The 21,148-nt window shown below is 30.1% G+C and overlaps 2 protein-coding genes across 2 annotated transcripts in view; both read right to left on the bottom strand.

The window, feature by feature from the left end:
* Positions 1–3,363: 3,363 nt before the first annotated feature.
* On the bottom strand, positions 3,364–7,326 carry LOC101491832 (probable serine/threonine-protein kinase At1g01540). The gene is made up of 7 exons (XM_004492728.4): positions 6,592–7,326; positions 5,228–5,332; positions 5,022–5,144; positions 4,760–4,930; positions 4,477–4,606; positions 3,991–4,200; positions 3,364–3,744 (listed from the first exon to the last, which is right to left on the bottom strand). Exons 1-7 carry the CDS (start codon positions 7,179–7,181, stop codon positions 3,586–3,588), a joined length of 1,488 nt encoding a protein of 495 aa, XP_004492785.1. The 5' UTR covers positions 7,182–7,326; the 3' UTR covers positions 3,364–3,585.
* Positions 7,327–13,468: 6,142 nt separating this feature from the next.
* LOC101492166 (CAAX prenyl protease 1 homolog) overlaps positions 13,469–21,148 on the bottom strand; it is a 7,774-nt gene continuing 94 nt past the window's right edge. Inside the window, exons 1-14 of the mRNA XM_004492729.4 lie at positions 21,128–21,148; positions 19,716–19,863; positions 19,477–19,561; positions 19,298–19,393; positions 18,288–18,353; positions 18,019–18,117; positions 17,712–17,825; positions 16,798–16,908; positions 16,650–16,712; positions 16,252–16,344; positions 15,664–15,777; positions 14,223–14,294; positions 13,966–14,031; positions 13,469–13,791 (exon numbers count right to left, since the gene is read on the bottom strand). The exon at positions 21,128–21,148 is cut by the window's right edge and continues 94 nt beyond it. Coding sequence (XP_004492786.3) covers positions 13,669–13,791; positions 13,966–14,031; positions 14,223–14,294; positions 15,664–15,777; positions 16,252–16,344; positions 16,650–16,712; positions 16,798–16,908; positions 17,712–17,825; positions 18,019–18,117; positions 18,288–18,353; positions 19,298–19,393; positions 19,477–19,561; positions 19,716–19,863; positions 21,128–21,148 — 1,271 coding nt within the window. The 3' untranslated portion in view covers positions 13,469–13,668. The remainder of the gene's footprint in view (positions 13,792–13,965; positions 14,032–14,222; positions 14,295–15,663; positions 15,778–16,251; positions 16,345–16,649; positions 16,713–16,797; positions 16,909–17,711; positions 17,826–18,018; positions 18,118–18,287; positions 18,354–19,297; positions 19,394–19,476; positions 19,562–19,715; positions 19,864–21,127) is intronic.

A 21,148-nucleotide genomic window follows, 5' to 3' on the forward strand; every position in this document is an offset into this window, starting at 1 on the left:
AATCTCATTGTTGATGAGATTATTTATAAAAGTGTAATATTATATGTATGAGATTTTTTTTAATTTTATCGATGTATGATTTCAAAATTAACGACAACCAACGTGAAAACTAAATAGCCAATTCTGATTATAATATTATATGTATGATAAATACATGTTTTATGCAAAATTTGAAAATCAGTCTATTTTCTATCTATAATAAATGTTGGTTCATTTGTAAGTGTACGTTATAAGATAAGATTATTAATAGAAATTTCAATGTAAATATAATTTTTTTGTACTTGTATAGAATATAATATATATATATATATATATATGAAAAAAAAATCTTTAATCTTAAATTTTATTCATTGTTATATATATATATATATATATATATATATATATTGAAATAATATATATGCAATAGATAACGTAAAGATTGTATGTTTTTCAAAGTAAAAACAAGTTATCAAGATGATGTCACATTGATAGTAGGTATAAACTCATAAATTTATAATCTTCTTCAATGTAAGAGCCCATGAAATTCATTAAATCTATGACTTTCAAACTCATAACATTTCAAATCCATAACTTATCAGATCAATTTCACAACCTTTTACACTCAGAAAAATGAAAAATCTTCAAACTCATTCTTTTTCTAAATAAATATTTTCTATAAACTTGTAAAGTTGTATTTAACAATCTCAAAATGCAGTTTTCTTAATTTTAACTTTTCCAAAAAAAAAAAACAATTCTTAATCTTAAAAATCACCCTCTTTTAAGAAAAAAAATTCTCTCAATTTATACATAAAAACCATAATTTTTAGGTAAAAGAGAAATAGATAAAAAAAGAGTTCAATAGCAAATGAATCAGAGAAAAAATTTGAAACAATTTTAGTTAAAACTATTAAAATTATGTTGAAACAAAAAATTAAATTTGAGCAAAAGGATTGTGTTAATCCAATTCTCAATAAATATAAATTGGGTTCATATTCAATATAAAAAAGGGAAGAGAGAATGCAAAAAAGGTACATAAAAGTGAAAAGAATATGAAAGAATGAGAAATGGATTTGGGGATTTTAGAATGATTGACATAGATAAAAAAATAAATAAAAGGAAAACTAGAATATGAATAAAAATAAATGGCGAAAAAAAATGTTTTTAACATAAACTTTGACCCAGTTTATAAAGTCGTCGAAGAGGTTACACAATCTTACATTTTCATTGACATTTGGGGTGAGAATTGTGAAATCATATTAGATTAAAACCGAATGACATTGATAAAAATAAAAAATAAAAGATGAATAAAATTTAAATGGATAAAGAAAATAACATAATTTGACACAACCGAGGAAATCGTCGAAAAGTTACACAATCTCATATTTCACATTGATACTTCAGGTGAGAATTAAAAAGTCATGAAGTAATCGAAAGAATGATTCTTAAGATAACATAAGATAATATGTATTTTGTTACCAACTAATCTAAATATGCAAAGTTATAAAAAGTTAGAAACGAAGGAGTTTTGAAAGTGATTGAAGTGAGAAGATAGTAAATTTATTTTCATGATGAGCTTTGAATTTGATAGTAAAATTATTTTCGTGAAGAGTTTTTGTATGTGAATTCTCGACATATGTATATGATGATATATGAGATGCAGAAGAAAAATTGAAAAATAAAATATATGAAATGAATTGTAAAGACATATGAAGGATATCACATAAGAATATAAATAATATGAAATAAATATTATGATATGATATATAAGTGTGTGATATGTCACTAAATAAAATTAGAGATTTATTTTAATATATTATAATAAATAAAATAAGAAAAGTATAACTATAAGAACAAATAAGTTCTTCCTCTTGCACCTCCACCACTCAATTCCAATTTTATTACATATTGAAAAAATAAAATACAAGAACATTATATTTTGCATTCTGATTATCTCACACCCTACTTATTTAGAAGAGTTGACCCAATAAATATAAATTTTTAAAGTGAAATTAAAAAAAAAAAAAATACCTTTTAAAAATCAACTACAATGTAATTGAACTTTTTAGGTCTGATAAATTTTTACAATGTTAAATATTAAATATACAATTAAATTCTTAGGTGTGATAAATTTTTAAAATACAAGTCTCTTGAGTCGACCCTACTATCTAGTGGATATTTGATAGAAACAAAAAATTCTTATAAAAGATAAAAACTGTTTTTCAAAATTATTTCACACTCAAAAGTACAACATTGCACACAAATTATAGTCATGAGAAGCTAATCGAATATTGAATATTGTAACGAGATAACAAAATATATGTAACTATTAATTAATATATTAAATTTTGGACGGTTGTAACATTATCAATAGAACATTCGCATTCTGTTACATATGTGATGCATATTAAAACAAGCACAGAACAGAACAGAACAGAACAAAAAAGGATACATATGGAGTTGACAATGATGTAGTTGCTTCTAACAAAATAGCTGGATGGTGGGTCTTTTGCTCAATGAGCCACCATCTTCATTGGGGCCTAAAATTACACTCAATTTGCTAAATATTTATTATTATTAAATGTTATTATTATTATTTTGATTGAATATTGTAAAATTAAAATTTAAAGAGCTATGATGTTTTTTTTAAACATTGATTTTATTGAGATGTATGTTGGACTGAATTGTTAGGTTGAATATCATTTTCTTAGATTTTATCTCAATTAACAAATGTCAATATTATTAAGTTGAATATCATATCTCGAGTTTGAATTCGAGTCATCGCAGTTGTGTACATGAATTTCTTGTGGAAAAACAAATATTAGACTGAATTGATTGTTATTTTGATAGTAACACTTATAGTTAGTTTTTGGATTTAGGTTACACATTCAGTTTCATATAAAAAAGGAAGTTATATTCAGTTCCATTTTTAATATGGTATATGGGCATATATGCTTTAATATTGGACCACTCATAAATGTCTGGTTCTGGACAATCTTCACCACAAGAATCTCTTTTAAGATATTAAATAATAGATTTATTTTTCACATCATACGTCCTACGAAATTCTCCTTTACTACTAAAGTAACATTATAAATAACTACATAATTTTTATATTAAATTAACAAATACGTTTATATAGAACAAAAATGTATGAGCTGAAGGGAACTGATTCTATTTTGTGATCACTTTGAAAAAGTGACATTTTCTTTATATGTTTATCCAACATTGTTTTTAAGCATCAGAATGAAAGGAAATAGAGCAAAATATGGAGAGAAAAAAATGTTCAACAATAACGAAGGATATAAAGTATATTTATACACATTATTGAAAATAACATCAAACAATAACCAACAACTAAACTGGAAAAAACAAAAAGCTAAATGTCATGAACATTTTATTTTATTTTATAATAACGAATCACAGTATACACTTGAATATGAATCGAAATCAGTGGGAAATTTTGTGTAATGAGAAAAATAAATAAGCAGATACTGCTTTCACTTTTAAAAATTGAGATAAATAAATAACAGCAAACTACTAAAGATATAAAAAAATAAAATAAAACTAAAACACATAATTCTATTAAATTTTATGAGACTATTTTTATCTCCCCCTAGTGGATTGATAATTATTTCTACCACTACCATGTTCACTTTGAACACTGATTCCTTCATCTGTTCTCTTATCCAAATTTGAGTCTTCATGCTCTTGTTGAAAATCATTAAGGGATCGCGAAGACTCTCCTCCCCCGCTTTTGCGTTCCTATAAACAAGATCGAAAACAAAAGTTTGAGTCTCAAATTATATGATAATGTCAAGGATTTAATTGATATGCATTGTCAGTGAAAACATTTTTTACATTGTCAATCAGTCATATACTACAACATCATTAAAAATATTTGACTTTACTTAACATGATTAGTGATGATTGACAGTGTAATTTTTTTGGTACTATCGGTGAATCAAAATTAAGTGCAGTGTAATGTTTAACAAGGTGAAAAGAACTCACATTATGGAATAACAGGTCGTCTGCCTCAAGCATGTGAATGACATGTCCCATTTTAGGCCTCTTTGTTGCGTCAGGATCAACGCAACGAAGAGCAATTAATAGAGCGCGTTTAAGAGCCTTTGAAGATGGAATCTCAGGTAGCTTTGGATCAACTACTTCCTCAGCTTTTCGATTACCAACCATAGTCTTCAACCACTCAATTAAATTTACCTGTAATCACTCCAGAAAACATAGTTAGCCCAAAAAAGAAAGAAGACTACATCTACATGGCAAGTGTGATAGGAAGTGTCGTCAATCGCGCAGATCGCAAAAAAATAGTGATTTCTTGAAGTTATGCTAGAGCCTCTATTTGACAACACTTTGTATTAAATAGCGTATAGCGGAACCATTGTAATTTGTTCAAATTATGCTTCGCTATAGCCCTATAGCGCTGCTATTTGACAACACTTAATAGAAACTATCTCTAAATTGTTGTTAGTCTCTAACCTCTCCTTGTGGTCTGCCATAATCAACAGGACTTCTCCCAGTAATTATCTCCATGATAAGTATCCCAAAGCTATAAACATCACTCTTCTCGGTCAACATTCCAGTGCAGGCATATTCCGGTGCAACATAACTACATAAAGAGCAAGATTTAGAAGAGAATCACAATCTTTTGACGTTTCGAAAACTTGAGAAGTTGAAAATAACGTTGACTATGCATGCACATTGCAAGTAATATAGGAACTGAAACAAGGAAATTGCTTAGCATAATCATATTCATACTAACCCAAATGTCCCCATTACTCGAGTTGTGACATAACTATTCTCGGAACACAAAAGCTTAGCAAGCCCGAAATCAGAAACCTTGGAGTTCCATTGACGATCAAGAAGGATGTTGCTTGATTTCACATCCCGGTGAACAACCTTCGGCTCAAGACCCTCATGAAGATAGGCCAATCTGAAAATATACAGACAAAAAAAATGTGACTGAAACATTCCTGAATCAATATGGACTCCAATATGCTTTAGATTAATCACAAATATGATACCCTCTTGCTGTTCCCAATATAACATTCATGCGAATTTCCCATGTCAAAGGGCTTACAGGTCCAACATCCCCATGCAGCCACTGTTCTAGATTGCCATTGTTTACATATTCATACACAAGCATCCTGCAAAACAATAATACCATACTTCAAATCTTACATTTCCAAAACAAACGACATTTGTACTTTTTCCTTCACTTTTTAAGTACCTGTAGGCCCCTTCAACACAATATCCAAGCAACCTGACAAGATTTTTGTGTCGTACTCGACCAATTGCTTCAACCTCTACTTTGAATTCTTTCTCAGCTTGACCCCTGAGAAGAAGTTAAACACATAGTACTTATTTCATTTGTAGGAAAATGACAATTCAAGACCAAGACCAAGGAACCTTGATTAACAGCAACTTGAAGTAACAAGGAGCTAAAAAGAAAAATAATTATTTTCCTCACATGACATGAGTGAGAGTCCCCACTTAAATGATAACTCCTAAGGATGCAAATAAGAATAACACACAAAAAAAAGAGTTAAAAAGTGAAAACATTTGTTAAAGTAAAAAGAAAATACTGGCCTACATGACTACATCAAAAATCAACATTGCTGCCCAACAGGAAAATCATTGAAGACTTAAAGAGAGCAAGGAACAATTATATGTCTTAAATCATTTTCAATTATAGAAGATGCAATTAATTATGTATTTAATAAGCATACTATGATAGTGAAAACATATTTTATAGAAATATTTTCAGACAAAAATCCATTTGTATTTCATCATCTTTTGAGAAAAAATTTCAATAACCAATTTAGAACCAAACAGAACAATTAAAAAAAATCATTTGTTTTGTCCTTTCACAATATCAATGGGACGTATACATAATAAAATTTTCAGCATCTGTGAACCAAATCAGGAAAGGCGAGGTTAAAATTGCATATGTAAGAAAGCAATATTTAGTCATCACGCAACAGAAAATTATCAAAGATATGAGCCAAACAAATAACATTAAATGACACAAACATTTAATCATTAAACAGCTAAATTAGACAATTCATTTTTGTTAGAGATATCTTAAGAACAATCCAAAAAAATTCAAGCATAAGCAAAACTCAAACTTTCAACACAAACTATGTACAAAGAAGGAAAGGGATCTCAAACACACAAACATGTAATCAATTGAAATCAATTGAAAACTAAATTTGACAGTTCATTTTTTCTAGAGATTTCTTAAGAACACTCCAAAATCCAAGCATAAGCAAAAACTAAAACTTTCAACACAAACTATCCAAAGAAGGAAAAGTAGAGTTAAATTAACTAGTCATCACCAGACACATATCAAATTCAAGTACACAAACACAAAACAACCAACTCGCTCAAGTAGTTAATGAATTCCAGTTAAAGACAAATCTTTCAGTAAAACCCGAGTTTGAATCATGTTTGAAATAACTCTTGGCCACACTGTACTTACTTTTGGCTGAACTCCAGGATCTCATTCCCGTGAGAACCAGAGGGTTAAGACATAAAAAGAAACACAGAACACAATTTGAAACCAAATGAATTTTTTTGAAAAAACACACATACTTGTTATTCAAGAGGTTTTTGACAGCAACTTTAGTACCATCAGTGAGGACACCATGATAAACAATACCATAACCACCTTCACCAAGAATATTTTCAGGACACAAACCACCAGTAGCATCTTCAAGTTCTCTCAAAGTGTACCATCTTCCCCATCCAAGATGTGATACCTCAGGTCCAATCCCACCAACACTACCACTTCCAAAAGACGACGTCGTTTCGCACCCACTTCCCACTGTTCCCTTACTTTCACCACTTGAAACCCTATCTGATTTAACAACAACCCTGTGTTCAGGTCTTCCGATGTCCACGTGGATCTCCGGTACTTTCGCCGGCGCCGGTCGCCGGAGCATGTGGGGTCCTGGAATGTGTACGATATTTTGGATTTCCTTCGCTGGTGTGGCTCCGGTGGTTTTGTAGTCGCCGGTACGGCGGTGGCGACGGCGAGAAACTACACAGAGGGAGATGAGGAAGAGGATGAAGACGATGAGAACTCCGATTAAGATTCCGATGACGACCCATAAACGGAGACCGAAGATCGATGTGTGTTTGGAGAGTTGTGTGTTGATGAAAGCTCCATCGAAGATCGACATTGTCGACAAATAATACGCTCAGTGTGTGTTGCTATGAAATGGGTCGCCGGAAAATCGTAAAAAGTGAGCTTTTCTGGATACTGGGTCGTTTTGGTTTTGCCGGAAATATGAGAAAAGAAATGATTTTCAGGCGAAGGAGTATCTTACAGTGAGATTCTAAAAATGGGGTCGCATTGGTTTCGCCGGATAATTTAGAAAATAGTGAGGTTTTTTTCTCCGGCGAAATAGAGTGACAGTGCTTTCGCCGGTTAATTCAGAAAAATAGTTCAGTTAGAAACAGTGGAAGAGAAAAAATTGAAACAATGAGAGAGAGAGAATGAAAATAGAAGTATAATAAGAGAGAGAGAGAGAGAGAGAGAGAGAGAGAGAGAGAGAGAGAGAGAGAGAAAAGGTTGCTGGTTAAGCCAGCAAGAAGTGCTGAGATCTTGTGTTGTGTCTGTACTGTACTGTAACCTTCTCTTCTTCTTTTGTTTTCTTTCTCATTCTGACATAAATAATAATAATCATAATACACCATTCATTTTTTTATATCTACTTTAACTGTAATTTTAAAATCTTCTTAATTGTGCATCTGCATTTTATTTTATTCTCTAAAAAATACTTTTTTTTAATTCATTTCCTATAAAACAAAAATTGTTGAATTGAGTTCAAACTCAATATTAATATGAATATTGGAGTTGGTCTCTAATGTGAGTTTCGATTATAAAGAAAATTAATATTGATATTTAATGATCATCTGTAGTGTAAAAAGTCGAATTAAATTTAACTTTGTTATATTTGGTATGTTAAAAATTAAAAAGGTTAATATGTGTAAATAAATAAAATTTAAATATTTAATAAAAATATTAAAATTTTAAATATTTAACAAAAATATTAAAATTTAATATAAATTATAATAAATATAAAATATTATTTATATTTATTTAAATAGATTGGCACATAATAAATTTAAAAGACTTATTATTATGTTGTATATAACTACACATTTTTAATTAAATAGATTTTTATTTTATAAATTTTGATATTATCTGTTTAAAATAAAAGTTATAATTAGATTGTACTAGGTCGTTGATGGCTTCTCTTTAAAATTAATAGTTATGATTTTTTAATTATGGGAGTCGTAATTATTTAATAAAATTATTTATTATTATTATTATTCACTATTAATATAAAATTAGTGTATAAATAATGGCCCGGTTAAAATTATATAATTCTGTATTTAAATTCGTATTTTGAAATTTAATAAGTTAAAAATAAAATCTACTTGAATTATTCAAAGTTACAAAACTGCCGATTGCATTTAATCAATTTTGAGTGGATACAATCAGGATCGAAAACACTAACACCAACAGATTTGTATTTTATATTTAGGCTGATATTTTGAGAGCATTTATTAGTATTTTTAAAATAAAATATTGGAAAATGATACAGAATTGATCAAACAGAAGGGGAAAAAAGGGTTTTATAATATAAGATAGAAAAACAAGTTTTTAAAAATAAAAAAGGAGAAAATTCCAATAAAGATGTGTGAGAGAGAGAGAGGGGAGAGAATTAGTAACGTTGAGAATTGTTGAATCCGGCAGCGTGCCATTGCAACGTTTGGAAGCATCTCACGCTGTTATTGGTTTCATTCAAAAATCATTCTTTTTTTATTTAAATTTAAATTATTTGAGGAGCGGGGGCAATAACTTGTCAATTTAATTCATAATAACTTACAAGATTCATAGGGCTGGAGTGTGGTGTAAAACTATTTTAGATATAATTAGAGTTTTTTTTTTTATATTTTTTTTTATTAAAATGCCACCCTCCGAAAAAAAATACAAAAATGTCTTACTTTTTTGTTCTATTCGCAATCTAGAGGTGCAACGATGTAAAGACAAATTATTATTATTTATTAATGTATTTTATTTTATTAATAATATTTTGAATTTTGAATTATTTATAATTTATTAAATAATAATAAATATAATTAATAATAAACATAATTATTTATTAAATGGCAAAAAAAAATAGCAATACAAGTCGCATCCTCGGATAAAACAATTTAGAATAAAAACAATTTGTCTTTACATCGTCGTATCTCTAGATTGCGATTAGCAACTGAGGCAAAAAAATAGAACATCTCTGTATTTTTTTTAGAGTGTGGCATTTTGGTCAAATACAAAATATATATATATATATACAAATAAAAAAAATCCACAACTAGAGTCAAAATAAATTAAAATCATCGGTTCTAGAAATAATACGAATTATTTTCTCATAAATTAAGAACAAATCGAAAAATATTATACATGGGACCAATTCTTTTTATAATATAGTGTAGGTTAAATAGCACTCTCTTAATTTAATTTCAAATAACGTTTTTATATTTTATATTTTTTTATTTAGTCTTTTATTTTAATTTTAAGTGACAGTTTGATATTTTGTGTTTTAAAATGTTAACGATGTTATATTTTTTTTACAAAAATTCAAAAAGTTTATTAAAATTTTCTAACAAAACCCATAAAATTAATTATCATCTTTAATATAATGCAAATTTCATTAAATGCATAACTCAAATATTCAAATAAACTCATATTTTTATCTCCAACAACATCAAAGTCATCAAATAAATAATAAAAGATATGAGTTTATTTAAAAATTTAAGTTATAAATTTGATGAAATTTGCATTATATTGAAGATGATAATTAATTTTATGAGTTTTACTTAAAAATTTTGATAAGTTTTTGTAAATAAAATAATAACACGGTTGACATTTTAAAACATAAAAGATCAAATTGTCACTTAAAACTAAAATAAAAGACTAAATAAAAAAAAAATATTAAGTTAAGTGATTGTGGTGCTATTTAACCTATATTGTAATATTAAACAGTTATTAAAGTTAAATAACTTTAAAATTAAAATTGATAAACTACATGTTGTCTATTATTACAATTTTTTACCTATTCCTAAAATCCAAATAAACATTTTATAAATAAAATCAAATAATTATGTAAAAAAATATAATTTAACTTGAATACTCTATTAATGAAAAGTCGAGTCTTGTATAAAACTTTTACAGTTAAATTAAATTCAAAATAAAATCAAGTATGAAATGAAAAAAATAATCAAACAGTTTTTTATTTTTTAATATAAGCAATTATAAAAACCTTCGATAACATTTATTATTCATACCAACCGTTATTGTATCACTTTAATATCCTATCATTGATTTTACGTTGTTACTAGTAAAGTATAACAAATAAATAAATAGACTATATAGTGTGATTTTCCTTTTTTATTTGTATGTATTACAACTACTATTTTATGTCATTTGAAGAAGAGGCAGGGGCCAGGGCACCCCCCTGTCCTACCCTGTGTCCATCACTAAGGTATTGGCATTTGACACACATTTTTGTCAATTCATATTTTCTTTTTTCAATTACATGTCATGGTTGTGAGTCAAAAACTAAAATTGGTTTGTTAATGAAGTTGAGAAAAATTTGAGCAGACAAACTTTTTCATATTATTGGGTTTGTGGTCTTTTTATCCTATTTAATAGAATTTAAATGTAGCATATTAATGTACCCAAAAAAGGTTAGCATATTAAGAAAACAGAATATAAACAGTACATAAATAGTCCTTCCATCATTATAAAAAAAGAACTGGTCCTTCCATGTGCATGAAAATGATAAATTAGGAATGAAACATGTTATTGAAAAATGATATCTAAATTAGTGGAATGTAATTATTAAATATTATTTAATTAATTCAATTTTGTCTATATTTTACGTCATCAAACTTAAATTTTTTGTTACTTATATTTTAAATTGGAATAGTATTATATAACAAAAAATTAGATCACATTTGTCTCTATGCTTAATTATCATATGGTGATATAAAACATACTTAGATTATAAATTTCCTCTTTGAATTAAAAAAAATTATAAAGTCCCCCCATTATTCCGATTGTTATTACTGGAAAACGTGGCAAAATTGCTGACTGGAAAATGGATAATCTAAGAACCAATAAATATTAAATATTATGACTTCACCAAGAAGAGTAATATCACTTATACTTATTGGTTTTCTTTTCGGCTAAGAATGCATGATTATGTGAAGGAAAACAAAAAAAACTATGATTATAAACACTTGCTTTTCTGTCACTGAAAAATATAAAGTAGGCAAGAACTTTAGAATCTTATAAACCACTAAAAATAAAATAGAATATAATAAAGTACCTTATCTTATATAATATGCACACCACATGAAAAGGCATTTTGTTTGTTCTTTTGTGTAGTGACAGTTGGCATTTTTTTTTCTTCTTAAAGTACTATATATTTGAGTATTGTTTACTCTATCTGATTGCTTCCACTTATTTCTAAATTAGTTATGACTTAATCTGTTGGATAGAAAGCATGGTATATTTATGAAGCCGTTAAGTATTTAATTATTGCAACTACATAATACATATTCATATAGAAAAAATTGACTTAAGTGCATATCACAAGAGCCTTATTAGGCATTGGATTGGAGAAAAATATCACTTGTAGCAAAAGAAGACAAAGATGGAAGAAGTAGGGTAGGTTTTTTGGGTTGAATTTGTGACAGATTTAATTATGATGCCGTTGTATTTTCTATAAATAATAATGATGATGCCTTTGTATTATACACCTCTCATTGCAAATTGAGGATTTTTCAGTGTCTGTTTGTAAAATTAGTGTTTATTTTTAAGTGGTTAATAAGAAGATGGAAACAAGAATTGTCAAAAGAAAAAATATGCAAAATCAGTGATTTTTTTTAAAGGATTGAGACATTTCTCCATAATATTTTTTCATATTTATCGAACTTGGTATCTGTGTTTCTAGTAGAATCTTTCTACGGTAATTGTGGATACTTTGAATTTTCTAATTATTAATATGATAGTATTTATAGCTTTTAGTTAATTATTATAATCGAATATAATTTATAATTTTTTAAATTTTTATTGTAATTTTATATTATAAATTAAACAATTCAAATTTTTTTAATTAAATTATATAAAAAATTCATATTAAACTGTACCTAACCCATGCATCATAGGATGGATAATTTGTTGAAAAAATTCATCACATGTGATACAAGATTTTGGTTATAGGGTCGAGTTATTAAAATAGAAGGTTTTTATTGTTCTAATTTTATACTTAATAAAATATATTTTGTTTTTTCATACCAATCCATATACCACCGCACTAAAATCTTAAAGAAAAGAGAATAGCTGCTACATATATGTCCCCTCTCTCAAATTTTAGGTGCCTTATTTAAGAAAATGATACTTACTCAACGTATGAATATTATCTTTCTTGAATTGATACTCATGTTCTTTAAACGAATTATACATTTCATCGTAATTAAAGTAAAATTATTTTATCTACATTGTGACATTATAATAATTTAAATTTAGAAATTATTTTCTAATTGATAAAACAATAACAGAGACTCTGCTAAATAAATAAAAAATTGATATCAATAATAATAAAACGATTAAAAAAAGTCAAAGAATTCAATAACCGTAAAAATTTAATTACTTTAAAGGTCTCTAAATTACAAGACTTTAAAATAATACCTCGAATAAAAAAGTTTGTAATTAAATTACTAAGTTTATCAAAATCTCGTATTCAAGTTTATTAAGTAAACCTTTTTTTAACTAAATTTGTGAAAATAATTTTTAATTAGATTTCTGAACTTCGAAACCTGATTACACAAGTCTTTAAATTTGAAAAGACCCAGCCAAGATGAGGAGAACCAGATAGAGAGAGAGATCAGCAAGAAATTTAGTGAACAATTTTACTCACTCCTCTTTTTTGAGAAACCTACACATTAAAAAAATATACCTTCAAAACGGCATAATTTATTCAGAAATATGCATCTGAACAACACAACTGTGTTTTGTAGAAGAAAATATTCTACAAAACTATATTTCAAAAATTGAACTGAAACCAACGCTGTAACCTACTTTTATTAAACCTTCAAAACATTTAAACAAGTGTTCATGTTATAAAATCAACTCAGATAAATTATAATTAAGTTATTCCAAATATTCTCTTAATTCTCTTGGTCTAAAAACTGTTGAGTTCAAATAATTTACCCATTTAATTTTAAATTTATAGACGGTCACATTAAAATAACTGAAATTGTTACTTCAAACAAATGAATGTTTATAGAGTTGTAAATTGAAAAGTTTTCATATCAATTCAACCCAATGAAAGTTAAAACCCTACATCGCAGGAGTTAAGTAATCCATGGTTTTGATGTTATAATACGAGGATTTAAAAGATAAGCTCATGCAATAAATTACTCTACTATCATTCCGTCACTACATACTGTTATGAGGCCTAATAGGGTGTGTGCAAAACAAGCAACTGGACACAAAAAGTCATCACCCTTCAGCCTTGAGATATTATAACACTTAAATCATTGCAAGTTGCAGTACAACGAATTTTGATTTTCATCTATAAGTTGCTTGCACTAGTCTGACTTATCTAACTTATCTGGTTCGTCAAGTGCAGCCAATCTTTCAACAAGGGGAGGATGAGAATAGTGATAAGCAGAGTACCATGGATCTGTATTCATAGCTGACAGATTCTCCTCCTGAAAGACAGCACAGTAAATAATGTTAATACAGTCAGAGAAAACTACATCTAACCAAAAAAAATAAAAATGATACACCTCCGATATAAAATATAAACAAAAAATACATCTACTTTTTTGTTTATATTTTGTTACAGATGGAGTATAAGGAAAGCACAGATGTTGAAATGGCACCTGTAGTTTCACGAGACCAGCTCGTAGCGCAGATGAATATCCAAGCTTCTTAGCAAAGCCATCAGCCTGCATATGACGATACAAACAAACTAGGTCAATGGTTGGCCTTGGTTGAGTTAATAGGAATAGGTGAAAAACGGCAATGTAATTGGATACAATATTATATAAAGTTCATAAACTTGATACATTGCTATTTCCAGCACACCCATATTCACCCCAATAAAGGGAGAAAATGAGAAGCAGCAAAGAATTGTAACCTGAAATTCAAATGATCTGCTGACAAGGTTCAGACCAAAGCTGACTAGTTGTTGGACTGGGATTACAGTGTGCTGCAAACAAATTCAGGGAAAAGGATGTTAATGCTTTCAAAATAAAATTTTGGTGAAATTAAAGGAATACTGGCATGGAGGTTCAAACTTAGAGCCTCCTGCAAACTGCATAAATAAAAACTCCTAGTGTCCTTCGTGAAAGTAGTGTATTAATATACTATAAAGGCCTACCCAATAGCAAGGATCAATAGTTGTAATTTAAAGCTTTTGGTTATGTAGATTTGTACTATGCACGAGATTTTACCCTTTAATGAAAACTTTTAGGTGTTTGAATGACCAATGCAATGATACAAATCACAAAAATTAAAACTATTGAACAGGAGATTAGAATTCAGAAGACAGCATCCATTCAATTCAACCGGGCGTACAGTTAACCAGCAGCAAGGATGGCCCCACAAATTAACCGGAAAGAGGCCAAAATTATAAAAATCAAGATCAAAATATTCAAAGGAAATTTTCTACGCCTACTTGGCTTTTGAACATTAAAAGCATATAATCAAATATTCTATGTTGGTCTAGCTTGATAGAAAGGAAAGGAATAGTGCACTGCTTTAACTTTTATGGCAACTTGGTGTAACCATATTCCATATAGCCCCCCCTATTGAGTTTTATTTTCAAGTATTTAACCTAGTGTGATACTCTAGGACCAGTCAATCCCTTATGTAGCTGATAGATTCCACATAACTGCAACATATTCTAGCTCGAACAAGGCAAGATGCAGGAGAATCAAACCTCAGGGGTCAGGCAAATGCTACAATGAAACCATGAAGAATATTTCAAACCGAGGAGTACAACATAAAGAAATGCTAACGTAAGAGGTTTTATATTCTGGAACCCCTCTTACAATCGTTCCAATTGAAATTATCCTGCTTCTTTTCCTAATTTATATAGTCTAAGCTATCCTGCTGCTTTTCCCAATTTCTATAGTCTAAGTTATCCTGCTTCTTCTCCCAATTTCTATGGTCTACGCTGCTGTCTATCATCCATACCCCCATTAAAATAGGTTATCACAATTGTTCAGATTCATACCAGTGACTAGACCATGCCATGGTGTGCATGCTTAAAAAAATGTAAACATCACGTTTAAGCTATAATATCTATAGATTGAATTTCATAGTAGCTATTAAAGGAGGGCAAACAAACAAAAGGCACCTTCTTAATCAATCACATTATTTGCAGACATTAAATTTTGAATGCTTAGACATTAGATGAATCATGTCAAAAGGAACAAAAAATCATTATCAGAACAATTATACAAAAATTTGACAATATATCTCAGTTATGCTTATAACAAGATGTGTATTGAAATAGAGATCAGGCTAACTTTTTTGCTTCCATATTGACAGAAAGACCATAGTTTAAAAAGCACCTGAAATATGATGAGTCCAATGAGGACTGGCTGTGTATCAAACCCAAAACTTTGGAACAGATCAGTTGAATTACGCACTAGCGTATATCCTCCAAATTGCAAGAGAGTAAGAATCTACATCAGATTTTAAGAAAAATAAGAAAAACACTGTGACACAAATATCAATAGATCAATGCATTAAACAGAATCTCAGACAAAATATTTCAATGCTTTTTTTCTTTAAACATTAATTCTTCTTGACATGATGCAAAACTAGAGCAAAGCTATGTTTTTGAAAGAGACAGAAAACAATAGGGACTAGCCTATAAAATGATATTTTAAGATTACCCAAGTGAAGCATATATTTGATTTTCTAAAGGAGCTCTATAGAGGGACTTTCATAGTTTCATTGAATTTATAAGTTCGTATAACGATATAAATTATATGAAATTGTTTACAGTTACATCAAATGCAATCGTAATGAGTTGTTCTTGGTTGTGTCATGCTTCCTGGCTTCACAAAGTGAAAAGCCCAAATTATTTACCATGGGTAATAATTACAGAGGCAAACAAGTATTCACTTTCAAGTCAGGAATGCTATTCCACAAACCTGCATAGCAATGAAGGTGTACAGAGTATGGTTGAGTTTCCAGTGTCCAAGCTCGTGGGCAATAACAGCAACAATTTCCTCATCGTTTTTACACTGCATAACATCATTTATAATGTAAAGATCAATCATATCTAAAAAGAATGATACCCACAACTCTCAACTAGAGCATTTGATATGGACACTAAACTACCAACATATATTGTAGTGCTACTGAAAGTTGAAATAAACTGGAAAATAATGGAAGTTAATTTTTTTTATCCTAAAAAAAGAGTGAGAATTTTATAGAAATTACACATATGAAGAGTTAGAATTTAATAGAAATAAAACTATTCAAAAACTCAAAAACAATATCATAGTCTGAAAGATGAAACAACTTTATACAGTTAAAGTTTTCTAACCTGTTGAACTAATGTGTCATAAAGCACAATCCTCTTGTTCTTGAAGAATCCATACATATAGGCCTGCAAAGCATTTATAAAAATAGACGACAAAGTGAATAAAAATTACATTAAGGGAAACTATTACAGGAGTTCAATATTTCCTTACATTGCTGTGACTTGATCTTGTGGATCCATCAACAACAAACAACTTCTTCAATGGAAACTTGAGGGACGAAGCAAGTTTCTCAATTTTCTCCCTGAGTGGGCCATCTGGAAGCTGGTTACCAGAATATCATATCAGGGAGAAGATAAGAAATTAAATAAAAAATTACATTGACCTCCCTGAGGTTTGCACTCATCTACACCCTCTTCATTTCAAAAATTACACTCAACTCTGTTAATTTCAAAAATTAATTTACAACTATGTGACTTTTATTTCCGATTTTTTAAACAACAAACATAGAAGACTTTTGTTCTTTTCCTCTAGGATGCATCTTTTTTAAACCAAGACAGCCTCTTTCTCACTCAGGTCAAGTTCTAAGCTCCAACATCTCCCAGAACATCCCTACCCACTCCTCAAAATTGAACTAGACCCTTTACCACAAGCCAAACATGCCATAGTTCTCAAACTCCTAAAAGGTGTCATTCCTAACCTCACAATTCAAAACATAAGCTTCCCATATCTTTCAATCTCATGAGTCAAGAAAACTGTGCTAAACAATCAATCCATTGATCGCGAATTGGTACACACCTCTACCAGCCAACACAAACTCCACCTAAACCATATGGAAACCCTTAGCAAGGGATGAGAGACTGAGAGTGAGACTGTCTGGTGTATTCTTTTGATGATGAGCTAAATTAGGCATTTCACTCAAATGACCAAGTGTTCCACCAAACAATGTTTATTTTAAGGTGGTGTGTGTGAGTGTAATCATTCAACCAAGGAGGGTTGAGTGTAATTGGCACTAACTTCTAAGAGAGTTTAATCTAATAAACCCAATAATAAAAAATAAACATGTAAGGAGCATGCATATTATATATAATTATTGTCAAAAATATTGAAAGTCAGGAAATTCTCACTGGAGTGAACTTATTGAAGAGTGGAGCTATTAGAATTGGATAAATCGTCAGCATCACAAGAGAAAGACCAAACATAAATGCCCAAAGATAGATGGCCAAGTATGGACCTCCTTTCTGCAAAAATTCAAATAAACATTAAAACAGAAAACGAGGACTCTACGATAGCAAATAAAGCAAAGTATGGACATATAACAGAAATTAGTAAATATCACAACTAAAATCCAGAATAGCTAGGAAAGCCAAATTTAACTATTTAAAGCCAAGTTTTTAGCAAGTGACAGTTACTTCCAAAATCACAAGATTTTACCTGTACTATTACAATGATTGCAGCCACAATTGGAGGACCAATTATTATGGAAAGAAAGATTCCTTTTATCATGTCCCTGAAGAATAACCATGGTGTTTGCTGTAGGATAGATGGTAAAAATGTAAGAATGCAAACAAATATGAATTTTACAACAGATAAACTTATCAATATTAGAAAAATTAAAATATCAAATCAAACTTTAAGGTAGTGAACTAGAAAGGTCGATGAAATAATAGATAGATGGTTGATTTGAAGGTACGATGGTGAACCTTATTAAAACCATGACGGTCCTCAATCACAAAAGTTGAGTACAGAGAAAAGGGCAAATCAGTTGTCTGCACAAAAGGTAGAAGATCACAATAAATTTCATTGAAATAAAGATGCCGAGATTGATAATTATTTCCAATGCACAGTTATGACAAGCACCAGAAAGCTAGCATATACCACTGAGCCTCCAAAATCAAACATGTAATACAAATGAAAATCTTATTCCAAAATATAATGCTCTAGAGGAAGATATCAAATAGAGGAATAATGAATTACAAAACATCCAAATAGTCCTGGTGAAGTTGAAATGTAATAAAGCCGGTAGTCTCCATTACGTGCGATAACCCACTTAGAATTTGAGTTAGGCCTAAAAAGCTAACTCAAGGGGTCAAAATGGTCAAGCGTTATAACAACTACTTTAACTATATCTCTGGACGATGTGGGATCAAAACACACCACCTCACCCCTAAAACTGGATATCAGAAGCATGGATAAATGTGGATGGTCCAATACTAGAGATCTCAACACATTCCTTCATGCAGACATCTGGAGCATGGACAAAAATTGGTGGTTAAGCAACAAATTTAAAATAGGTTTTGATTAGTGTTATCAATAGCGGATTGCAGAAAATGGTGAAACATTAAAAATAGGCCATGTTTTGGCACTCATGCAAAAACCGCTATTGTCCTAATAGCGGAACTAGGATAGCATTGCAGTTTGCATAGCAGATTCATCAAAATCAGCTATGCTATACCGCCGCTATTTGACAACATTAGTTTTAATGTCATCTTAGAATTTGTGCTAAATCTAACTCAACTCCAAAAACTAAGCTGAGGGGTGAGGACTGCTCGGGCTTTATAAGGACTACTTTAACTATATCTTTAGTTGTTGTGAGATCTCAACACCACTATCATGCCCAAAACTAGACCTCAGAAATGTAGCCCAACAACGTAGATCTCAACAAACCCAAAGCTACTTTAGTCTCTAGCAATAAGAAGTGTGAAAAACGTACCTGCGACCAGATCATCAAACCGGCTAAGAAGGCAAGGGTATGAAGTATTTCATTTTCTGCATTGAGACCGGCTAATGTCGCAAAATCTCCTGATTTCTGCAATCAATAGACATCAAATAGCAATTTTACATTGGGAACATATGAGTTCATACTTCGTAGACAATGCACCAAATCCTCACCTTCCAAAACCAGGGCAATACTCTGAAGTACAAAATCGTAGAGTCTGTCACGATTGTCACAAACGCGTGAATGAAATGGAAGTGACTGAACAAAGTAAAGAAATGGCCGTGTAAGAATGCTAGTAAAAAAGAAAATAACAGAAATTTTCAATTGTGAGAAAATTCCAATAAGCAACTTTGAGATTACAATATGCTACCACCACCCAACGAAAGAAATTCATATGCGATCAAAAACAAACCTCTTATCAAGACTATAGGCTCTGGATTTCTCAAATTTCTCTTGGTTGATTACTCCTTTTAAGGACTTTGGAAGAGTAGGAAGTTTGAGTGCGACGTGTTGTCGCAAATCCAAGTAAGTTTCAAAAATGTACATTAATATCATAAACCCTGAAAATGGATTAGAAGAAAACACGAAACAGTTAAATCCTATATTTTATTTTCAATCTTTCACCTTACCAAAGGAGTACATCAAAACAATATTGGAGAGTCAGAACCAGGTCAAATCAAACGACACAACAATCAACAAAGACTTCTCAAAAAGAATAGCTGAAACTGGACTGGAGAGAAGAGACAGATTGGTTGTAGGGGTCTCAGAAACAGCAAGCTTTAAGATGCATTACAATTTGGCTTTAAGATTTGAGCAGTTGCTCCTTGTAATATTCATTTTATCTGTTTCACGTTTGCCTGTGGGTGTAATTCTATAGTTTTCTATATTATCAACCACAATAAAATTCATGTCTATTGCATACTTGGTTACAAGGGTTTATTATTTCCATAACATACAAAAGTTTCCACGAGAAAACTGCAATGAAACACTGAAGTGTAGCCAAATATGTTCCACGGCATCCACCCAATTCAAAAAAGTGCTTATGGATTAGTTCATACAACCAAACCCAGCATTTCATTGGAACCGGCAAACCAGCAATGTTGGTTAAAAAACTCAATAAAGAAAAAACACAAGACCAAACAACAAATAAATTTAGCCCAATTACCTTGAAGACTTAAGCATCTAAAACAACAACCACCAAAGCCTTTTCCCATTAGGTGAATTCAGCTATATGAACCATCTATAACTATAAGGATATAACATTTAAATCCAAATATCTACTAATAGTTTGGTCTACAATACTTCATCAAAATCTCTCTTAATGGTAACAGCCACCACAACCGCATAAGGGCAACATAGTGGACCCCACCAACCACACAACCACAATTGTAATTCCAATTTAAACCCTATTTCCAACTCTATGTTTCTTCATTTCAAAATTCAAGCTATGGTTAAACTAACAACAAAAAGACAAAACACCGTATTAATGATGAACAACCAAAGGGGTTTCCATTTTCAATCAAAACTCCCATCATACAATAACAAAAACACAAATGCATAATGTTCGATGCTACTTTCAGCGAAACAAGAAGGGGACAAATGAGCACGGCATTTTCAATTCAAACATCAAATAAAAAGGGCCAAATTTCACGATGAACCCAGAATTTTCAAAAGCAAGCTAAATCCTAAACCCTAAATCCTAAAGTCCAAGCAAAACGTTATAATTTCGTAGAAAGATAGAAACTTTATTGGGAATAGCATGATGCAGTTGTAGATAAATGAAATGATATGAAAATGAGAAAACGAAAGCATGAAGGTGCTAACCGACAACAGCTTCCATGTAGG

Source organism: Cicer arietinum, chromosome 3 (genome assembly GCF_000331145.2).
Source record: "Cicer arietinum cultivar CDC Frontier isolate Library 1 chromosome 3, Cicar.CDCFrontier_v2.0, whole genome shotgun sequence".
In the NCBI taxonomy this organism is placed as follows: Eukaryota; Viridiplantae; Streptophyta; class Magnoliopsida; order Fabales; family Fabaceae; genus Cicer; species Cicer arietinum.

Bases quoted from the DNA above. Each gene is read 5' to 3' on its own strand.
- LOC101491832 (XM_004492728.4), bottom strand. From the start codon at position 7,181: ATGTCGATCTTCGATGGAGCTTTCATCAACACACAACTCTCCAAACAC. The intron at 4,931-5,021 runs GTATCATATTTG...GTATATTTTCAG, and splicing joins ATATTGGGAACAGCAAGAGG to ATTGGCCTATCTTCATGAGG. The intron at 3,745-3,990 runs GTGAGTTCTTTT...TCTTGTTTATAG, and splicing joins ACGACCTGTTATTCCATAAT to GAACGCAAAAGCGGGGGAGG.